Source organism: Ambystoma mexicanum, chromosome 6p, assembly GCF_040938575.1.
Source record: "Ambystoma mexicanum isolate Mex_15411 chromosome 6p, UKY_AmexF1_1, whole genome shotgun sequence".
NCBI classification, from domain to species: domain Eukaryota; kingdom Metazoa; phylum Chordata; class Amphibia; order Caudata; family Ambystomatidae; genus Ambystoma; species Ambystoma mexicanum.
In genome coordinates this window covers 766,418,981-766,440,152 of record NC_090935.1, presented here as the reverse complement: position 1 = coordinate 766,440,152, position 21,172 = coordinate 766,418,981, and the positions used below count along the sequence as shown (strand labels likewise).

The 21,172-nt window shown below is 45.4% G+C and overlaps 1 protein-coding gene across 6 annotated transcripts in view; it reads left to right on the top strand.

Moving 5' to 3' along the window:
* KIAA0825 (KIAA0825 ortholog) overlaps window positions 1–21,172 on the top strand; it is a 2,662,507-nt gene that overhangs the window by 412,380 nt on the left and 2,228,955 nt on the right. For all 6 annotated transcript variants that reach the window (XM_069627636.1, XM_069627637.1, XM_069627638.1 and 3 more), the window contains one exon: window positions 15,076–15,212. In XM_069627636.1, the coding sequence (XP_069483737.1) occupies window positions 15,085–15,212 (128 nt within the window). In that variant the 5' untranslated portion in view covers window positions 15,076–15,084. The remainder of the gene's footprint in view (window positions 1–15,075; window positions 15,213–21,172) is intronic.

Below are 21,172 nucleotides of genomic sequence, written 5' to 3'. Positions count from 1 at the left end.
CACATACTACGCTTGGCCCGGAAGAAGGGGGAACTGAAATTTGAATCCCAGACCATTAGAGTTTTCCCAGACTTTTCCATAAGTGTGCAAATGGAGCACAGGCAGTTCAACGGCATGAAAAAAGTGCTCAGAGAGAGGAAAATTGAGTATGCCATGCTATTTCCGGCACGCCTGAAGCTTACTCATCGCAACAAGTTGTACTTCTTCACGGTACCGGAGGAGGCAGTGAAATTCATCGAAGCCCACATTCCTCTTCCTGACTCGCTCGAAGAGCCAACAGCAGATGACTGAAGAGGTGAACACTGACCCATGCACATGGGCCGCCATGGGCGCTACTTACACGCGCCGTCTATGCTTCCCTTGTTGTACTCCTGAATCTCGCATCCTCTATATCCTCTGCTAAGCGTAACCTATTGTTAAAGCTCCCTGTAATGTACTATTTGATACCGCTACATAATACACTGTGCGTTGCACCAATCTCACATTCAAGTTGGGTTAACGGCGACAGTGGCCCCCGCTGCAGCTGCAATGCCGAGTTTGGCATGTTACGGCCGTTGTGCGCGCCCCAGTTGGGTGCGCAGCCGGCTGCGCCCTTGTTCCGCTGGGCGCGCCCCTGCTGGGTATTGGGGTGGGGTCTTACACACTGCTTGGTTGGGGAGGGCAGTGAGGGTGGGGGGTGCTAATGTTGAGGGATGTTACTGTAAAAATGGCAAGGAGCGTGTGGCTTGGAGGGTGGAAGGTTGTGGCCCTGCATCGATGATCACTACATGGTCATCAATCAAAGCTACGCAATGCTGGGATGTCCCTTAAGGTCGTAACATGGCTATTAGGCTAATGTCATGGAATGTTCGGGGGCTCAGTAATTTCACCAAGGCTCGTAGGATAACTGCATACGCCCAGAGGCATGGGGTCAATATTCTCCTGTTGCAAGAAACCCATGCACTTGCGCACCTCTTCGCCTCCCTGGCGCCGGCATGGGGAGCCAATAAATTCTACACAGTGTACTCCTCTCAGTCCAGGGGAGTGCTAACCTTAATTCGCAAATCAGTGGAATTTTCCTTACGTACTAGCCACATAGATCGAGAGGGTAGATACGTGATCCTCCACTGTCTATTGGCTAACACGGAATGTCTGCTGGTCAATACATATGCCCCGAGTATAGACACCCCCGACTTATTCGATATCCTACTTTCGAGATACATAGGGATCCCGGTTATTTGGGGGGGGCATGAATCTCATACTAAACACTGAGCTTGACAGATCAGGCACTGCACACAGGACAATGTCCAGAGCCGCTCGTCGGCTCCAGCCACACATGGGCCCAGCTGGCCTAATTGATGTCTGGAGAGCACTCAACCCACTGGCTAGGGAATACACGTTTTACTCCTCTGCACACGACAGCCATTCCAGAATTGATCTCTTTCTCCTGTCAGTGGGGCTGATGGGGAGGAACCTCAGCATGCAGATATTGCCACACACACTCTCAGATCACTCCCCAGTGACACTTGACATTGCCCTACAACACACACTACCGCGTCACTCCGGCTGGCGCTTTAAATCTGAGGCACTGCATGACATCGTTTTCAAGGCCGACATCCTTGCGGATATCAATACCTTTTTCGACACCAATAAACGCCATGACTCAACGGACGGCATCCGGTGGGAGGCTTTCAAGTTGTTCATCAGAGGGATGTGTATTTCTAGGGAAGCAGGGGTCCTGAAAGACATTAGGAACTCTCTACAATGCTCCGAGTCAAAACTCAAGGAACTAGAGCGTAAATACGCCTCTGCTCCCTCCCCGCCCAAGCTGGCACAGATACGGGCGGAATTGAAGACCTTCGAGGCGCATGCCCTCAGGGAGATACGATATTATGCACAACCCATTGCGGCTCGCAAATATGGCGAGGGGGAAAGACGTGGTCGAACTCTAGCCAGGCTGGCCCGGATAGAGGTGGGCAGAACCCGTATCGACAGTATTAGGAGCAAGTACGGCGTCCGTCACTGGGCTGACCAACCCATTTTGGAGGCCTTTTCCGAATTCTATGCAGCCCTTTACGCCCCGCAGAGTGAGCACAGTCCCCAGGACCTGGATCGTCTCCTCAATAGTATCCCCATGTCCTATATATCTCATGCCACCGAAGAGCAGCTGGATGCTCCCATCTCCCTCGATGAAATTACTGAGGCTATCTCCGCCCTCCCCAAAGGCAAGGCCCCCGGTCCGGATGGCCTGACCGCTGAATTTTATCAAGAGCATGTTGCTCTACAGGCTCCGCGCTTGCATGAAGTATGGGACGAGTCCCTTCGCCTTGCCATTCTCTCCCAGTCCCTACGCGAGGCTATAATCACTGTACTCTCAAAGCCAGACAAGCCCCCGGAGGAGTGTGGCTCCTACAGACCTATTTCCCTTATGAATACAGACACAAAAACTTCCGCCAAAATATTTGCGAACAGGTTCCTTCCCATCATGACGTACCTTATTCACCCGGACCAAAGCGGCTTTGTCCCTGTCCGCTCTACCTCCTTAAATATCCAGCGCCTGTTCAACGTCATGTCCAGAGTTGACCCTAAAGCTAATGCGGTCGCAGTGACACTAGATGCCCAAAAGGCGTTCGACATGGTGTCATGGCAGTACCTGTGGGCGGTGCTGGAAAAGATGGGAATTGGCCCACGCATGCTCTCCTATATCCAACTGCTTTACACAAACCTAATGCCAGAGTTCTGGTTAATTCCCATATCTCGGCTCCATTTGCCCTCCACAGAGGGACGCGCCAGGGGTGCCCATTCTCCCCCTTACTATTTGCGATGGCTATCGAGCCAATTGCGGACAGTGTAAGAGACAAACGTACTCGTAAGGGGATACGCCTTTGTGACACACCCGAAATTATATCTTTGTATGCGGACAACGTGCTTCTGTATGTCCGGGACCCCTCGGTCCACTTAGACCCAATCATCTGCGAGATAATCAAAATTGGTACATTCTCTGGCTTCACTATTAACTACACCAAATCAGATATCTTCCCTCTCACACCTGCAACCCCCTAACCATTATGCAAATTCCCTCTCAGGTGGGCCCCAGAAGCCATTAAATATCTTGGGGTCCAGGTCTCACTGTCTAGGGTTTCCCTCTTGGCAGACAACTATAGTGCCGCTGCGCAGTATGCGGAGGCAAAAATGGAGAGGTGGCGTAGTCTCCCCCTGTCCCTAGCGGGAAGACTGTCGCTAATCAAAATGATTATAGTTCCAAAGCTCCTATACATTTTCGCCAACGTCCCACTCTGGCCTGGGAAGCACTATTTCACAAACTTACACGCAGGGTTTGCCCGGTTCCTGTGGCACGCCGGGGCCGTCCGCAGGAAGTGGCAGCATATCACCTTACCATACGAGAAAGGGGGACTCAATGCGCCGGATATAGCACAATACTGGATTGCCGCACAGGCCCAACACGCAACTCACTGGTACAAACACCAAGACCCACCTCCCCATGTCAAACTCGAGATCCTGGCAACCGAGGAGATAAATGTTATGTCACTGATCATTTTCCACTCGTACCAGTCTGACGCCCCGGCTGATCGAGTGTCACCACTATCAGGGCTTGGAAACATATGCTGCAACCCCACGCTAACCTTCGTCCGTACTATAAATGGCTTCCCATATGGTCATTCCCAGGCCTCGCCCCCACACAGGATAGGCTTCTTATGCAACACTGGCAGGACCTGGGGTATCGGCCGCTCTCTGATCTGTTCCCCGAGGGGAAATTCATCACCCCGCAGACATGGAGGCCAGGACACTCTGGCTCACCACTGGAGTTGCTGCAATACTTTAGACACAGAGCGGCAGTGCAGGACATGTGGCTCTCATAGCCGGACGAACCCCCAGAGTCCACCGAAATCTGCTACATTGCTAACTCTGCGGGGGGTAGGGGCATGATATTCGCACTTTATAAAATGTTGGCTGAGCGTTCTACAGAACCATCCTACAAGATTCGGGATGCTTGGAGCCAGGAACTGGGGTTGGTAATCACTGACGAGATGTGGGTGAAGATGTGTGCGCACACGCGTAAGGTTTCCCTCAACTCTAGATTTAGATGTATACAATTCAAACTCCTTAATCGCCTGTATTACACTCCTCAAGCGGTTGGTAAGTTCGCACAAGATCAACCCCATGTTTGCCAGAGATGCAAATCCACCGAGGAGGATCACGCACATATGTTTTGGGCCTGCAGGGCGCTGGCCCCGTTCTGGGAGGCTGTGCTAGAGGCCCTCTCGGAGATGGTGGGATTCCGGATAGACCCTGACCCCCTGGCAGTGTTATTCGGGAGAAGGGAGGGTGAGGGGGCTAGACGGGTTGCAAAATTTTTGAACATGGGAGCCATAGTGGCCAAGAGATGCATACTGCAGTGCTGGAAGCGGCGATCCCCCCGCTACGCTAGAAATGTGGCTTAAGGCACTCACTTGGACACAGGTGTTTGAGGAGGACTATATCAACACATTGCCTGTGAATGCTCGCCCCAAAAACATATGGACAGAGTTTTGTAGTTACCTGAACGCTAAAGCTGATTTGGAACTCTTATCCTCGCCTCCAACGCCAGATCAGACAGAGGTGTAGGCTGTACTGTGGCTACCCCCACGGGACTCGACCTGTTTTCTGTGAATGTGCCTGCTCTGTCACTAATGTATTGATGGTTTGCCCATACCCTTGTATATGCAATATGTTTTTGTTGATGTAGTATGTGATCCACTCGCTACTGCTCCTTACCAATAAAGAGAAGTTTAAAAAAAAAAGGAAACAGGCTTTACGTGCTTTGCACATGTACATTGGTCATACTCAATAATGGACTACGCATGGGGGGCCACCCGGATACTGGGCTCACTAGTAGATATAGCTATCGGCCCGATAGAAATATCAGACCATGCATCAATGAGGATATACCTAGGGGAGTTAAAATCAAATAGCCCTCTCTGGTCATGGAGGCTTTCAAGTGACATATTGAGGGATGCGGTAATGCTAGAAAAAGTGAGGGGTAAAATAACGGAATACTTCACACTGAACAATATAGCGGGGGCCCCACTGAGGTATGTATGGGTTGCTTTTAAGCCAGTATTGAAGGGGGAGCTGATTTCTCTGAAAGCCCAGAGGCAGAAAGAAACAGACTAGAGCAAGAGCTAGAGGAAGCACTGAAGTAGGCACAAAGTATACTAGCAAGTCGAAAGACCAGGGAGAACTACACTAAAGTCAAGGAGGCACAGAGGCAGCTGTGGCTCCTAAACACATCAAAGGCGGAAAGCGCCATATTAAGGCTGAGACAAAGATACTACGAGAGCGCAAATAAGGCAGACAAAATGCTATGCTCCTGAAACAACAGAAGGGTCAGCGGCACATAGAGGGAATAAAACTAGCAGATGGTAGGCTAACAGAATCAAGAGGGATAACGCAGGCCTTCACAGCATATTACAAGGTGTTATACTCCACGGGAAAACCAGATATAGTGGAGATAAGGGCATTCCTAGAAAACCTAGATTTCACAAAGATTATGGCAGAAGAGAAGGAGAGCCTTGATCGGGAAATCAATGAGGGGGAGGTAGAAAGAGTGATAAAAAATCTACCGAGCAGTAAAGCACCAGGGCCAGATGGCTTTACTGTGGGGGTTCTACAAGCCAAACTGTAAAGAAGTTAAAGAATTCTTGGCAAAACTGTTCAACACATTTAGGGAGGACGAAGGGGTGACAAATTCCATGACTGAAGCAATGGAAAAATCTAATAAAGACCCCACAAGTTGTGGGTCATATAGACCCATTGCGTCATTGAATATAGATGCAAAAACATATACTGGGATATTAGCAGAGAGAGTAAAGGAAATGCTCCCTGGGATCATAGGGCAAGATTAGTCGGGTATTATAAAAGGGAGGCAAACGTGGGAGAACACCAGAAGGGTCATTCGTCTCCTAGAAAAGCCAGAAATGAAAGATACCGGACACAATCATCTCGCTGGACGCTGAGAAAGCTTTTGATAGAGTAGAGTGGCCGTAACTCTTTCAAACGATGGTCCAAATGAGCTTTGGGCCTAAATATATATAAATGGTCAGAGCAATCTATAGTACTCTGGTGATCCGTCTAGCAGTAAATAACCAAATCTCTGAATCGGTATGTATAGAATGAGGGACACGACAGGGATGCCCGTTGTCCCCTCATTTATACGCTATTTACTTAGAGCCCCTGTTAGCGGCAATAAGACAGAACCAGGCTATCAGAGTGGTGCCCTTAAGGGGGGAAATGCACAAAACAGGTGCATACGCAAATGACATGTTAGTAACACCACTAGAGCCAGAGGGATCAATACCTGCCGTAGTAACCACCCTTACAGAAAAGGAGGGGCTGTCAGGCTTAAAAATAAATATGGGGAAGTCTGAGATGCTAGAAATAGGACTCTCAAAAGAAATGGCCAGTCAAATACAGAAGACCTCCCCTTTCCGGGTAGCGGATGGAAGTTTAGTATAGTTAGGCATTAACCTGACAAGCAGGATGACCTCTTTACTAAAAGCAAACCTACCAGACCGAATCAAACAGACACCGAATGACTTTGCAAAGTGGTCCCCAAGGCGGATCTCCTGGATGGGACGTATAAACACTGTGAAGATTGTGACCCTCCCCAGGGTCCTGTACAGGTTCCACACACTGTCAATAGCCATTCTTAGCGCCTTCTTTAATTAAAACTCTGAATACATTGATTTCCAGATTCATTTGGCAGAATAAACGACTGAGAGTAGCTATGAATGTATTGAAGTCCCCCAGACATAGGGGTGGAATAGGACTCCCCAATATATATCAGTACTATGAAGCTGCCCAACTTAGGCTGGTCAGGCAGCGGTTCTCCGGAAACAGACAAAATATGGGCTTGCATGGACAGGGCAGTAGCCAGGATGTCCCCGACAGGGCTGCTCTGGTTGCGGGGGAGCGAGAGACCGCCGAATGCTCGACGAAGCAGGGTGCTTTGCACGACATGTAATATTTGGGATAGGAGAATCAAGAAAGGGCACCTATCGTCAATACCATCTCCCTTTACGCCTATATTCGATAACCCCAATTTCACCACGGGCATGAAAAAAAGAGCATTTAGAAGGTGGACGGAAAGGGTGTGTGAAAAGATTGGAGACATGATATGGGAAGAGAAAGTAATGTCATTCGTAGACTGCAAGACCGAAGTGGGAGTGAGAGAAGCGGATCGATGCGAATACAATACACCCAGCTCAGACATTGGTTGAGGCAAAAGGAGATTCAGCAAGCTGCATTGAGGCCACTAACCTCATTTGAGACATTCATCACTTTGCACTCTGGGCACAAACACCTAGTGGCAGATATATATAAACTGCTGCAAGAATGCCCGGACCTAAGACCCTGGCCGTATCAAACAGCATGGGAAGGAGTGATGGGGGAGGCAATACCCTTGAGACACTGGGAAGAACTGTGGAGGAACTGTACAAAATTGACTAGGTCATTGCAATTGCGGGAAGTGTGGTATAAGATGATGCTGCAATGGCATTACACCCCTAGCAAACTGCACAAGATGTTTCGATCTACATCCAAGGAATGTTGGAGGGGCTGCAAAGGAGTGGGGGATTGGACACACATCAGGTGGGGGTGTCCCAAGATCAAAGTTTTCTGCGAGGAGATAATGAAAAGCCTACAGGAAATAGTCTGTGAAGCGCTACCCCCGACATTAGCAGAGACCCTGCTGGGGGCGATGAACCAGGAGAAAAATACAATCTTGAAGTCGCAAAAAAGGGCTCTGACAACGGCGTTACTAGCCGCATGGATAGTAATTGCGAAGGACCAGTAACAAAGCTCCACTCCGTCGATGATAAGTTGATACCGTAAGATTTGGGACATAGTGGCGATGGAATGAATGACGTACAGGGTCCTAGGTGATGCAGACAGGTTCCAGAAGGAATGGGGAGAAATGCTAAACTTCCTGAAAAGCGACTATGTGCAACATAGCCTCATAGGCCCCAAAGAAATTCTGCCAAAACTCAACAAAAAATATGAAAACTTTAACATTGACAACATCATCATACCCGTCTCTTCCTCTGTAAAAACCTTAGGAGTATTCCTAAACTCCACTCTCTCGATGACGTGCCAGGTCAGTGCCATCTCCTCCACTGCTGCCCACACCACCAAACTCATTAATGCCATAAAACCCTTTCTAACCAGTCAGAACTGCCTTTCGATTGCCCAAGCCACGATCAGAGCTAAACTGGACTACTGTAACGCTCTCCTTGCAGGCACCTCAGCAAAAAACATCAACAGGCTACAAATAGTACAAAACAATGCGCTTTGAGCAGTCCCTTAGCATCCCCAAAAGAGACCACATCACGAATGCAAGACGAGCCGCCCGCTGGCACCCCGTCAAAGAAAGAGTTGACTTCAAGATCCTCCAACTCACACAAAAATGTCTGTCTCTCTGCCCCACCCTACCTATCAGAAACCATCAACAGAGTCACCTTCACACGCCCAATAAGAGCCCATCAGGCCAACCAACTGTGCTTCCCTCCCATCAAAAGGTCTAACGCCGGAGGCATCGGATTTCCCTATCTAGCTCCTAGACTCTGGAACGCACTACCATACTCTCTAAGAGCTGAAACGTCTCTCTCAGCCTTCCGCAAGACCTTGAAAACCACACTCTTTGAATAACCCCACGATCCCCGGGGCCCCATGCCTCTGCACCTCCCTACGCTCGCTATGTCTCCTTCTCTCCTCTTGTCCTTCAACACTGTTGTCTCTCCCATAACCAAGTATGTATGCTCTGTAACCTCCTGTAACCAAGTATGTATACCGCTGGAACCACCGCTGATTGTTAAGGATTTCAATCAGGCGACACACACCTTGGTCTCGGCCTAGTATGTAGCGCACAACTGAGATGCTTTTCTCTTATTTTATGCAGATTCAATTTGAGATGGTACACAACTCGTATCACACCCCCTTTTCAAATACCCCGGGTCACAGTGGACCATGAACCAGGCTGGTTGGTGAAATAAAATATTTCTTTTAAAATTCAAAATAAATCATACACTTTTTAATATGGGGCAGCAATCACCAAAGGGGTGATAATTACAATGAGAATTTAAGCAATGCACTTGGTTTAACCTTCTAGTGGAATGTATACAAAACACCAGGGAATCGGAGCACTTTTTGATTTAGGAAAGATAGCACCCAAGTTAGGATTTCCCCCTGCAATGTTCCCTCAACCCACAAATAATCAATTCTGAGTGGATATAAAGAAGCAGCAGGTAATCCGGTATAAGAGGCAGGAAACAGAATTAAAATCCGATTTTAAACCCCTTGCAATGTTATGAAATGACACTTGAAAATTGACAAATAATGAATGTGTGTTAAAAACCGTGAAATAAATACAATTCCTCACTAAAGCAACAATTCAAAGATACTAACAATCACAAACAATGGATTACCAAGAGCATGCAATTCAAAAAACGAGTGGAAAATTCAAAACGGTTTGCAGCCAAATGACACGTGTAAAAGTTGCATTTCCTTTCAATTTCCGTGTAAATCTACTCAAACGGTTCCTTTAAAAAACGGGTTAAATATTGCAAATCGTGATGTTTTTAATCTGGGGAACAGAGGTACATCACAGGGATATTACAGCAGTGAAGGACTGGAGGTAGCTGCAGTTTTGAATGAGATTTTAAGGTTGAAATGGGGTTCAGTTTTCCGAAAACAAAGCAGTCAAAATAAAGACGTCCGTTTTGAAAGAAAGGCAAATGTTACTTGAAATGAATTATCTAGACTATATTGTTGAAGAGGAACACAGTAAGCACCAAGGTTGATTTGCGAGGTCAACCTTACCACCCCAGTGCTCAACCCCAACAATAAAATATATGGAAATGAGTTGGATTACTCAAAATATAACTAAGGGCTTACAGTTTACACCAGACAAAAATGAAAAGAGAGATGACGCTAGCACTAGAATCAAGGGCAGGGTTGCACGGATAATTCTGACAGTTTTAACAAGTTATCAGGATAAGGATAGGCTGGCTTAGAGTGTGGGATAAGGACAAATGCAAGACAAGATAGACTATGGATTTTTATGGGGTAGCGATTATACTTGCAGTCCACTTTTAGTTTGGGATTTTTGGACCGTCAACAGGTTCTGGTCGACACACGGCAGCGCGCCTGTCAAAGGACAGCTGGGCAAGGTCTGGTCACCAGATGGTCATTCTGGTTACTGGATGGCACAGGTACTGCTGGATGCAGTTAGTGGGCAGTAAATTAGTAGTATCAGGATACTTCCGAAAGAATACTACAGCTTTCTCCCTTTGGTTAATTGGGATTTTAGAATTGAGACCTTGCTGAAAGGGTCAGCAATGCTTAGGTTTTGTAGTTGGAATCTGGACTCAGCAGGATGAATGGAACAGGAACGCCGGCGCAGGAAAATCAGGAAGAATGTCTGTCTAGAGTCTTGTTAGGGACTCTTATTTATAATGCATAGTGACATCATCAAAGTATATGGCTGGGCAGGCTTAACTAAGCACACCTCTAACCGACTGGATTGGTCTGGGGTGCTAATCCCTGCCTCGCTCTCAACTGGTTGGATTTCAAGGCAGAATGTCAGATTTATGATGTGAGTTTTACAATGTTCAAAAACCTCTCACAGTTACTTTAGCTAAAATCCGATTTTGCCACAAATGGTACATTTATACAGTTGAAGTCACTTGGCAAATTACATAAACAGGTTACATATTTTATGAAGAACATTCCACTCCAACTCTGAAATCTGTGAGACATTGTTTCGCCCTTCTAATACTTTTTGGTAATTTTGAGTATGAAAGATTTGTCCCAAAATTCTGTAACTTTATACACGTGTGTGGATTATCATAAGGGAGGTAAGTATGAACATTCGCAATGGGATCATGGATACTTTTCTCATAATCCCCTATTCTTTGCCATTTCTGCACCCAAGGTGTCAGTGATTTCTACAATGTCTCAAATTATACCCCACAAAATCACTTTTAAACTGCGAAATTCTTACATTTTTACAAAGTCTTGTTGCAGAGATAAAAGTCTTTACATTTTTATTAATCATTAGTCTTTGGAAACAAATGGCAGTCCTTTGTCCGTCACTGGACCATTTTCTTTTCTCTTCCGCTGCCACCAACTGCCATTTCCTCCAGAGCTAGGTGGGGGTTTCCCAGCTTGATTGAAGGTTTATTGCCCCTTCCCCACTTCACACTTCCTTGTCCTGGGAGTTCCATTGTCAGGGGGTTCAGCCCAGACCAGATTCTGTCCAACCTAGTAGTTATCACTGGGGTGTTAGTATCTGCTGAGAGTTTATGGTGGTTCTCTTTCTTTGGGGGAAGCCTTAGCTCTGCCAACTGAAATAACAAAACCCAGCCCAGGCGGTTTAAAACCTTTATTTTCTTATATTTGGTCCTGAATTAAAACAAGCCTGTGGAATAAAATAGCCCATGTGTGCATTTTCACCAGCAACCAACCCCTTCACATGGCTAGGTAATGGCAGGCTTTCATTCAACCGTTGTACTTTTTAAAATGGGCATTTTTCTCCTTTAATTTGCCAAGCCCATTTTTTTACGCGATGGTGCAAGATGGCATTTCTTTTTAAATTCAGTTTTGCATCTTTATCAGATTCCCACACTGTTTTGCAGCCAGAGTTTGGTTTGAGGCACAGATGCATTGCAATTGACATGGCCCAGATAGCTGGAGTTCCTTTGAACTACTGATCTTTGATACTTTGTGAAGAAAATGAATGCGTTTCCCTGTGTGGTAAAAAGTGAAGTTCCTTGGTTGATTTTTCACAGAGTTGGTTTGACAGGGCCTGTCAATTAGAAATCATGCTTGCTTTTGTTTGGGATTGGCACAATGGGATATACTGGGCATGGCAGGGCCTTATTAATAGTAGTTTAAGGAAGAGCAGATGAGAATAGTGCCAGCAACATTATTTTAAAGGTGAAAAGGTTTCCTTTTTACTGGGGAATTTGGGCTCGCAGCAAAGCAACGCTTTTTTTCACATTATTGCATTTGTATATGTCAGAACAGACTGGCACACTCCCTCAGTGTGTCCCCTTGTTCCATCCTGCCCAATGGCTGCTTGGCAAGACGGTGCAGCCATCTTTTTGTTGCTGCAAAACGCAGTTTTGAGGCCATGGAGCTCACAGAAGCCAGCACAACTATTTTGCTGTTTCTGCTGAAATGCAGCTTTGTGATGTGGGGAAGCACAGCTGAGTTGAGACAATATATCCTGCAAACCAAGTTTGCATCCGTATATAACCAGCAAGCCTCATTGTAACAGCGCCACAATGCCCTAGGGCTGCTGTGCCCTCTATAAATACTAATAAATAAATACATAAATGTGTTTATAGTTGAGCGAACTGTGTTACAAAGTCAAGGGTGAACTTGACGGTGGGGCCTCAGACAAAAGCAAGAAGAGAATTCAACATTGTGAAAGACATTTCTGCTTGGAACAGATTGCTTCGTGGTGCCTACAGACTCCAGGGATGCTCACAGTCTTACCATTTGTTTCGCCTTGTCCTGTGATGCAATGTGGGCAAGGGAGTATGTCAGTTCAGCACTCCTGAGCTACCGTTACCCTTTTGGACTTTTCATTAGCTAAATACTCTTTACATATCATTATCCCACACCCATTGTGTTGTTTAGAAGTAGGGATTGACAATAGGTGTTTTAGTATAGGCCATCTTTATTTTGAACAGACTTGATTAGGACAGCATTTTCTTTTGCGTTGATGGTCGTAGCTCGCTCCCATCATTAAAAGTTAGGTTAGACAGGTGTTTTTCAACCCTCATCAAGTTCAATAAACACACATGAACTATATGATATTGCATCTGTTTTGTTTATGATGCCATGCCTTCCTTACAGTCCCTATGGGATCCTGGGACATGTAGTTCACTTTAGCAAAACTAGGATTTTCCACTTCAGGTATAGTTTTAAAGGGAGATTCAATCCCCTTTATATGTTTAACCAAGGGTCTGTATGTTTTAACTCCATTAGAAGAAGATGTGGTAGAGAAGGCAATACGTTCGCTATTCCTTATAGTGTGACCTTGGTATTCAGGAAGACCTTTGCTTTTAGGGACCAAAAGGATTCTTTCTTTTAGTACAATAGGTTTGGGTGTTACAACTTTAGGGTTTACCACCTTAGTTTTAGCAGGAGGTTGAGATATATTAAAATTACAATAAGCCATAACCTCTTCTGGCATAGTGATAAGAATTTCCCCTTCAGAGGAAAAATACTGTCTCATCCCATGGAATATCCTCACTACCCTGGGCCCTTTCTCCACCCAGGTGATCCTCCAGCAGAACACCACCTCTAGGGCTGGGATCAGGAAGTGTCTGCCATCCCGTGGTCACCTGGAAGGAGACTTTAGGGGGGCGGTTTAGTGAGGGAGCTGCAGGATTCTTCACAAAATACATGACACTCTGGCTCCAGTCCCACGATCACATCTTGGCCCTGAACTCTTTTCCAAAGTTCCATATCCTTTAGACCAAACCGGTTGCCAATCCAACTTTATGAAGGTTGTATTACATATTGCAGCAGATTATCTCAATATAAGGCAGTTATTTATATGCTTTGAAGATCCAAGCATGCCCATTAGAGAATCATGGTACTGCTTGTAGATTCTGAGATACAATAAACCTCTACGTAGCTCCAGTAAGGATCCCAAGGACATTAAACCAAATTCCAATCTAATACATTGATGGAGGTACATTGTCAGACACCCAGTATAATAAAATTTAGAAGGGCTTCTGGTTGAGACCCTATTCTGCCCAGGAGGGCTCTATAATAAGTAACAAAAGTGAAAAGGGTCAGTCTTGCCTAAATGAATATCCCCATAGACTCATTAACACATCATAGTAGTCATGTCTGTTTCTTCAACAAACATTTTATATTCAAAGAAAGACCTATTGGTCAATTGGCACACAGTAAACACAGAACAAATTATTTCTGGCTGGACATGGACAAAGTACATGTTGCACATGGGAAATACATATTCGAGAAAAGTAGTGATGCAAAACGAGAAGGGGTCAGAGGTTTAGGATATGATAATAGATATGCAGAAAGTGGTAGAAAACGATTCATGCTTGGAGGACCTTTCAGATTACTGAAAGAAATTGAAAACCCAATGACCTCAACTGATCTAGATGCTCAACAACCTAAATCAAGAGGTGTAATAAAAAAAAACAATTAGCCCAAAGAAATACCAATTAAAGGAAAAGATCAACACAAAATGCCCAAGAAAAACCAGGAACGCGCAAGGAATCCCTCTGATATCTTCACAAAAGAAGGGGGTTTCTCAGAAACTAAATACGAAAGAAGACAAAACAAAAAGAATAAATAAAAAGATCAACTCAAAGAGATTCTCGACATACATTCTTGAGAGCTCGTCTTAACATCTTGATGACAAACGAGATAAGAGCAATTAGAGGAATATCAAATAAAAACTCCTGCCGCTTCTGTGAGATGCCAGAAGAAAAAGAAACACTCAGACACCTTCTTTTGAACTGTAAAGGCCTCACGAAAGAAAGAACTACTCATATGATTCATCTGTTTGAGGACCATCAATCCTATGAAGAAGAGGAATGGTGGAATCGATTAATGGAGGGAGAGAGGACAAGTGGGACTATCGCAGTGACTCAATTTTTACAGCACATTGATCTCTCAAAAACATTAGAGGATGTAAGAGCCACAATCATTAATGATTGTTCAGGACTGTGAATGGCTCTTTCTAATGTTTTAACAAAGCACATTTAAGTTGTTATGCCCATCTGCTCAATCTTCTGTTAACTTCTCAGTCCTTTCTTTCTTATTCTTTTGCCTTCTACTTTGACCTGGCTGGAGTGTGGAGGACGTGTGTGTCTTTTTCTTTTTTTGGGGAAAAAATTGTAAAAAAATGTGCAAACATTTTAAATCAATAAAACAAAAACAAAACAAAAAGAATACCTTTCAAGCAGGATCTGCAATTCGAGTCAGATGTTGTGGTACTTGCTCTGGGCAACTTTTAGCTGATCGTTTTTTGCATACGTTTTATTTCAGTGTTCAGCAATGGACCTCGGAGAATGTTCTCCGGACTTGTCTTGTTTGGATTGCTTGGTGGGTATAACACCTGGAGACCTGGAGATCCAACAGATCCTGAGTGATATCGACGAGAAGTTGAAAACGAATGCTCAGAGGTAAATGTGCTTTGTTGTATTGCACCATGTTTTCTGCTTTAACTTCTAGAATATTCTACTTGCAAAAGCAAAGGAAAATCGTTGTATTGTTAGACACGCTGATCTAAATACATATTCTTGCACATCGATATGAAAAAGTATGCCTCCTCTAGACAATATGCTACACAAATGTGCTTGGGCATGTATGGAAACAAGTAAATGTACCTTGTTCAGTACAGAAATAGACATTGCATTGTGATTTATAAACGTGTTATTCTGCAAGACCGAATTACTTCGCTTTCTAAGTCCAGTTCGATAATAAAACACCAACAACTTTATTGAAGCGTGTTCCCACTGACCACATAACAAAACGTCAATCCTTTTTCCTCTTGGGTATAATATACTGCATTTGTCAAGTCTGAGAGCGAACCTTTACTCTACAACATGCCAAGTCATACTTTTTGTCCCATCCTTGAAACATGGTTTAAGACTATTTCACAACCGGCACCATACTGTGATTAGCTCATTGGTGTCCCACAGCAGTCTTGCCCCAAGGTGTTCCACTGTATGCTTGTGCCATACTGTTGTTTTGTTCCCTGGTGACCCACTCAAATGTGAGTTGTGCTGCTATTCTGCTCCCCGGGGCCTCACTGTAATTTGTGTTTATCTTACCCAACTAACATTCTCAACTTCTACCTCAAACACACCATAGGCTGTACGACCGAGCCACCCGCATGCAGCCATTTAATATCCTCCCCAACAGACACCAAACAGAATGCTACACCTCTATCACCAGCGAACATATTGCAGCCCCGGCCAATGCACCATGGGAACACAAGGCTACAACCTACTGGGCGCTCTCTGTGCTTTTGAGACACAAAGCCGAGAAACATACTTGCACGCAGAGCTCGGGATACTTCTGGCCTGCATGCAATAACACAGCAGTAAAACCTAGTTGCATTTTTCCTCTCTTCCCCACTAACCTAGGCCACCCTCTCTTTCAGAAATTGCAGAGTGCCTAGAGACCATGAAATGGCAGCGATGGACAGTATAAACAAGAATAACACTGCATTTGGTCCTCTTTATCACGATCCTGCATCTAAGTACTGCAAAGAAACATTTGGTAAAAGACAGACTTTGTGCGCTCCCCACATTGATGTAGTAAGGCTGTTGGTGTCCTTCTAGGTTTGCTCAAGTATATACCTGATATACTTGTGGGAGAAAACTTTAGTGAATTCAAGAGGGAATGGAGAGGGCAAATACATAGTCATTTTTTCTCTGTACCATCAGGAGACTGTTATTTGCTGGGGTTGTCAGTGATGTTCTTTGAGATGGGCTATCTTTTCATTTGGCCAAAAGTGGCCAGTAGGGGGGTGTGGCTAACTGAGGAATGGGGAATAAGGGAAGGTCCTATACTCCCACTGTACAATGATTCACCCCACATTTATCCTGGCTGGTGCAATTTGCGGAACCAAAGTAACTGAACACGAAGCACTGCCCTATTCAATGACATGATTTTTGGTGGCATGTGATGACTGGATCTGTGTGAGTTTTGGGCTCTGAACCCACCTGCCTATGACCCAGGAGGTCCGGTGCATTATTGCGCATTAAATATGGCCATCGCCCTGACGGTGGACCCCTCCTAAACGGTCTTTGGACTGATGCCTTTGCTTTGCACTTCTGTTGGTGGTGTACACTTGAGGTCTTGTGTGGCTGTGAATCAGTGCTGCCCGAATGGATGCCGTTTGAGCCAGGTGTTGTGGAGCAGTGACGGAGGAGGTAAGGCCAGTATACAGTAAATTATTGTCCAGCAACCTGTTGGAGTTAGATCGGAAGGCTGAGGCTTTGACTCAGAAGTGCAGGCATGTGCGAGGTACCACATTGGTGTGTTCTGTAAGCCTGCACAACCTGCCACTGCTGTGTTGTGATCCTGTGGCACAGGGAGAGGGTCAGATGTATGCACCTCGTTACTCTTACTCTGCCAGGGGTTCCTTGATTTGGATTTCACCGGCTGTGTCTTATTTTAAACTGTGCCATTCAACAATCCATGAACCATTATATCTGTCCCTATCACCCCTCTCAGATTTTGAGAAGTCTTTCTACTAAATTCCTATATTCCTAATTACATAGCTGGTCGTTTCCTAATTACATAGCTGGTAGTTTCTTTAGAAGGATTGCAACTTTATTATCACATCGGGCATATAACGCAGTGACGTTAGGGGGGATAGGGGCTTTCAATTTGATTTTGGGCCCGCTTAGTGGATAAACACCCTGCTATGGATTTCCCGCCTATATCAAGTTTTAAGATGATCGGTGAGGTGGTGCCTGTGTGGCCTGCATCATTTGTGGTGGGAACAGCAGATTGGTTGTAAAGAGTTCTCCTTTTAATCACCAGTTCAGAGTATTTGCCAGGAATTATATGGCAATGGTTCAGGAAAGGTAGATATGTTTAAGCGGGTGGAGTATTGGGGTAACATACTTTCTGAACATTCCTCAGCCACATTGTTTCTCAATTGGTGGACCCCAAAGGAGTTTAGTTTGCACATGGCGAATACGAACTGGGCTTCTGTATGATGGTCCATGCAGACAAGAGCTAGGGAAACATCAATGTCATTTTGGAGCACAATGCCCTTGAAGAACGTAGGGTAGATCTTACACGGGAAGCTTTTCAAATGATGATGGGGTGAATGTATCTTAATTGCCAAAGGGCTACAGAGGTCTCTGCTTAACCAGCGTGGACAATTCATAGGAAATCTAGACACCCTTGATAAGAAGACAGATAGTACAGTGTACGAGGCAGTTGCGTTTTCCGAATGTCAAAAGGAGCATGGTAAGGTGACCGAATCACTGGGGAAATTTGAATATCGCTCTCATTTGTCATGGCGACCTAGGGAGGGAGCTTAAACTGTCAGATTGCTAGGGCAGTTGCTCAGAGGGGAACAAGGATGAAACCCATTATGACAAACATGGGAACAATGACTTGGTGTATGATCAACTTGACCTACAAATGAATTTTTGTATTGCCACTAAATATACACGTTCAGGTTCCTGAGCCGGGTGTAGAGCAGATGGGTGACTATAATGCTGAATCTAGCCTCACTGAGGTGGAGACTAAATAAATTGCTCAAAGATCCGGTCTCGCCAATTGAAATCCAACGAGCAGTTCCCTTGCTTAAAAATGTCAGGGTTCCCAGAAATTAGTGTATCCTCTCTGATATTTACAAGGTCTACGAAGATAGTGTGATCTTGTTCTTTTGTCAGCCATACCGAGAGGCTGCTATTGCATGGCACCTGCCATGCACTATGTGACAGGTATAATTATTGTACTACCGAATTGTGGGAAAGGTGTAAGTGAAGTCTTCTCATATGTGCTGATATTGCCTTTGAATACGGACACTAAGATTCTAAACACTGTTCTGGACTGCAGCATATGATCACTAAATTGCTACATGCTGATCAGTGCAGTATTGTGCTGGCACAGAAAGAACACAGCAATTAATATACAAGGTTGATTGCAGTGCTGGAGGAGCCAAACAGTAAAGTTAAGATCTTGATGTCAAAAAGGCATTCAATCCTCTCTGCTGGTGTTTTTCTGTGACACTTTATCCAATGGATTGCGATTGGGTTCTGTTTTTTTAGGGCCAACTATTCTTTTATATAACATCATAGCGTTGCATAACAGTGTTATGGGTCGAACCTGGCAGATCTATTTTGAGGAGTGACCAACACAGCAAGGTATGTGGCAGGGAGGTATACGGTCTGTCACTGCTACTGTTTATTGTATTGTATTATATAACTATTTATAAAAGACCGACAGGCATCAATGAGCTGGGAGTGAGAGAGAGAGAGAGCCGCTTCAGACCGGCAGGGCTAGAAGAGATGAGTTTTCAGATTCCTTCAAAAAAGAAGATATTCTGGAATGTTACAGAGCTTGGATGGCAAAGCTTTCCAGAGCATGAGGGCCAGTACCGTAAAGGATCTTCCTCCAACTCTGGCCCGATAGAATCTGGGAATGCATAACAAAGATTGGTTTGCGAGAGAAGAAGCCTGCTGGGTTTATAGGGCACAAGCATAGACCGTAGAAACTCTGCGCCATTATTGTGAGTAGCATGATGAATGAGCCAGAGGATTATTAACTTGACTCGGCTCCTAACAGGGAGCCGGTGTAGTTGGCAGAGTAAGCCCTGGGACTGTGTTAGTCTTGGAGCTCCCAGAGGAAGGCAGGCAGCTACATTCTGGAGAGTCTGTAGACGTTGTAATAGAGCCTCAGGTTGGCCTAGATAAATCCCATGATGGATACAGTCACTATTTTTGTCGTAGACTCGGATGGTAAGAACGGTAGGACTTTTTTCAATACTTTATTCAGTGAAACCAAGTTGGCAGACTGCACAGATTTAGGCTTCTCTACAGCCTATGGTCTTTAATTTGATCCCTAGGCTCTTCACTACCGGAGTGGGTTCAGGACATGGGCAAAGGGAAGTAGGCCAATACTCACAAGTCCAAGGCTATCATATGTTGTTAGACCCGACCAGCAAGACCTCTGTTTTATCTGTTGAGTTTAAGCCAATTATCGGCCATCCAGTCCCCAACCGCAGATAAACGGTCTTTCTGTTTTTTGGGGTCGTCAGATGGTGGCACATTGAGGTGAAAATGGATTGGCGTTTCGTTAGCATAACAGAAGAAAAGATTGTAGTCACCAAGAATGACTCTTTCGCAATGTCATCCAAAAATTGATTTGTAGCATACCCAGGAGGGTGGCAGGCTATTGAGTCGAGCTTTCAGGGGAAACCTGGATGCTAACTAACAATAATTCACATGGTAATTTATGGGTCAGGGCAGCTTAATGAGTTCTTAAACGTGATGGCAACTCCACCCCCAATTTTGGGTGCAGGCCGGTCGAATTGTAAAATGCAGTATTGGGGAGGAAGCATTTGGACTATGTCTGGCCCAGAGGTGGTGGTGAACCAGGTTTCTGTCATACATAGAACATCAAGCTGTAAATCCTCCAAAATAGAGTGGATGTCATCACAGTGAGCAACAGCTGACCTTGCATTAATTGGCAAGACTTTCAAAAGGAAAGTGTCTGGGCCTCCTTAAAAGTTTGCCGGCCCAGTAACTACGGTACCGGTAAGCTTGCCGATACCATAGTTACCGGACCGGCAAACTACGAGTTCTGCTTGCTGGTGCCTTTTCACCCGACAGGTCGGACTTGGTGGGCCGAACGGCATTCGCGAGCAGAGCATGTCGGATTCACCGGAACCATTCTGACTGGTGCTGGTGCATCCGACCTCCCCATTCCCATTTGAGCCCTATCAGGCTCAAATGGGAATGGGGAGTAAAAGTTTCCGGACCCTGGCAATGGGGAAATACAGAGTCCGCCAGGGTTGTAATGGCCCTGTATTTCCCCATTGCCTGGGGCTGGAAAAATGTGCACGTTTTGGTGGCAGCCTGCTGGTTTTACAGGCAAGGCGACCGCCAAACTTGTAATGAGGCCCTCTGAGTCACTTTTCTTAGGTACCTCTAATAAGACCTCTAAGCAACAGAGGTTTGTAGGGGCCAAGGCAGTCAAACCATTGTGCAAGTAAGTGCAGCGAGGCCAATCGCTACAGACACCTGACAGAGCTGGTGGGGCCCAGGGCCCTGAGCGGTCCCGGACGGGCACAGACAGGCTTGCCTTAAGCGCACCGTTGGTGTGCCCACTGCGCCCATCCACTACTCAGGCGTTCTCTCCGATACATTTATGCTGCGAGGGAGCAGTTGGGCGCGCAATTAATAGAAAAAGATAGTAGATTGCGTCAGAATTGCAAGTACGTAAAAACTGTTTAAATGAAGGAGCCTCTAGTCTGCACAAATTAATGCAGTTTTAAAACACACACATTTCATGAAGGTGTCCATAAGGAATGAGCTTCATAAATGAGACATGAACGAGTGGTTTGAGGGGATTGGGTCCTCCGACGTATTCCATATCTATGACATGTAAT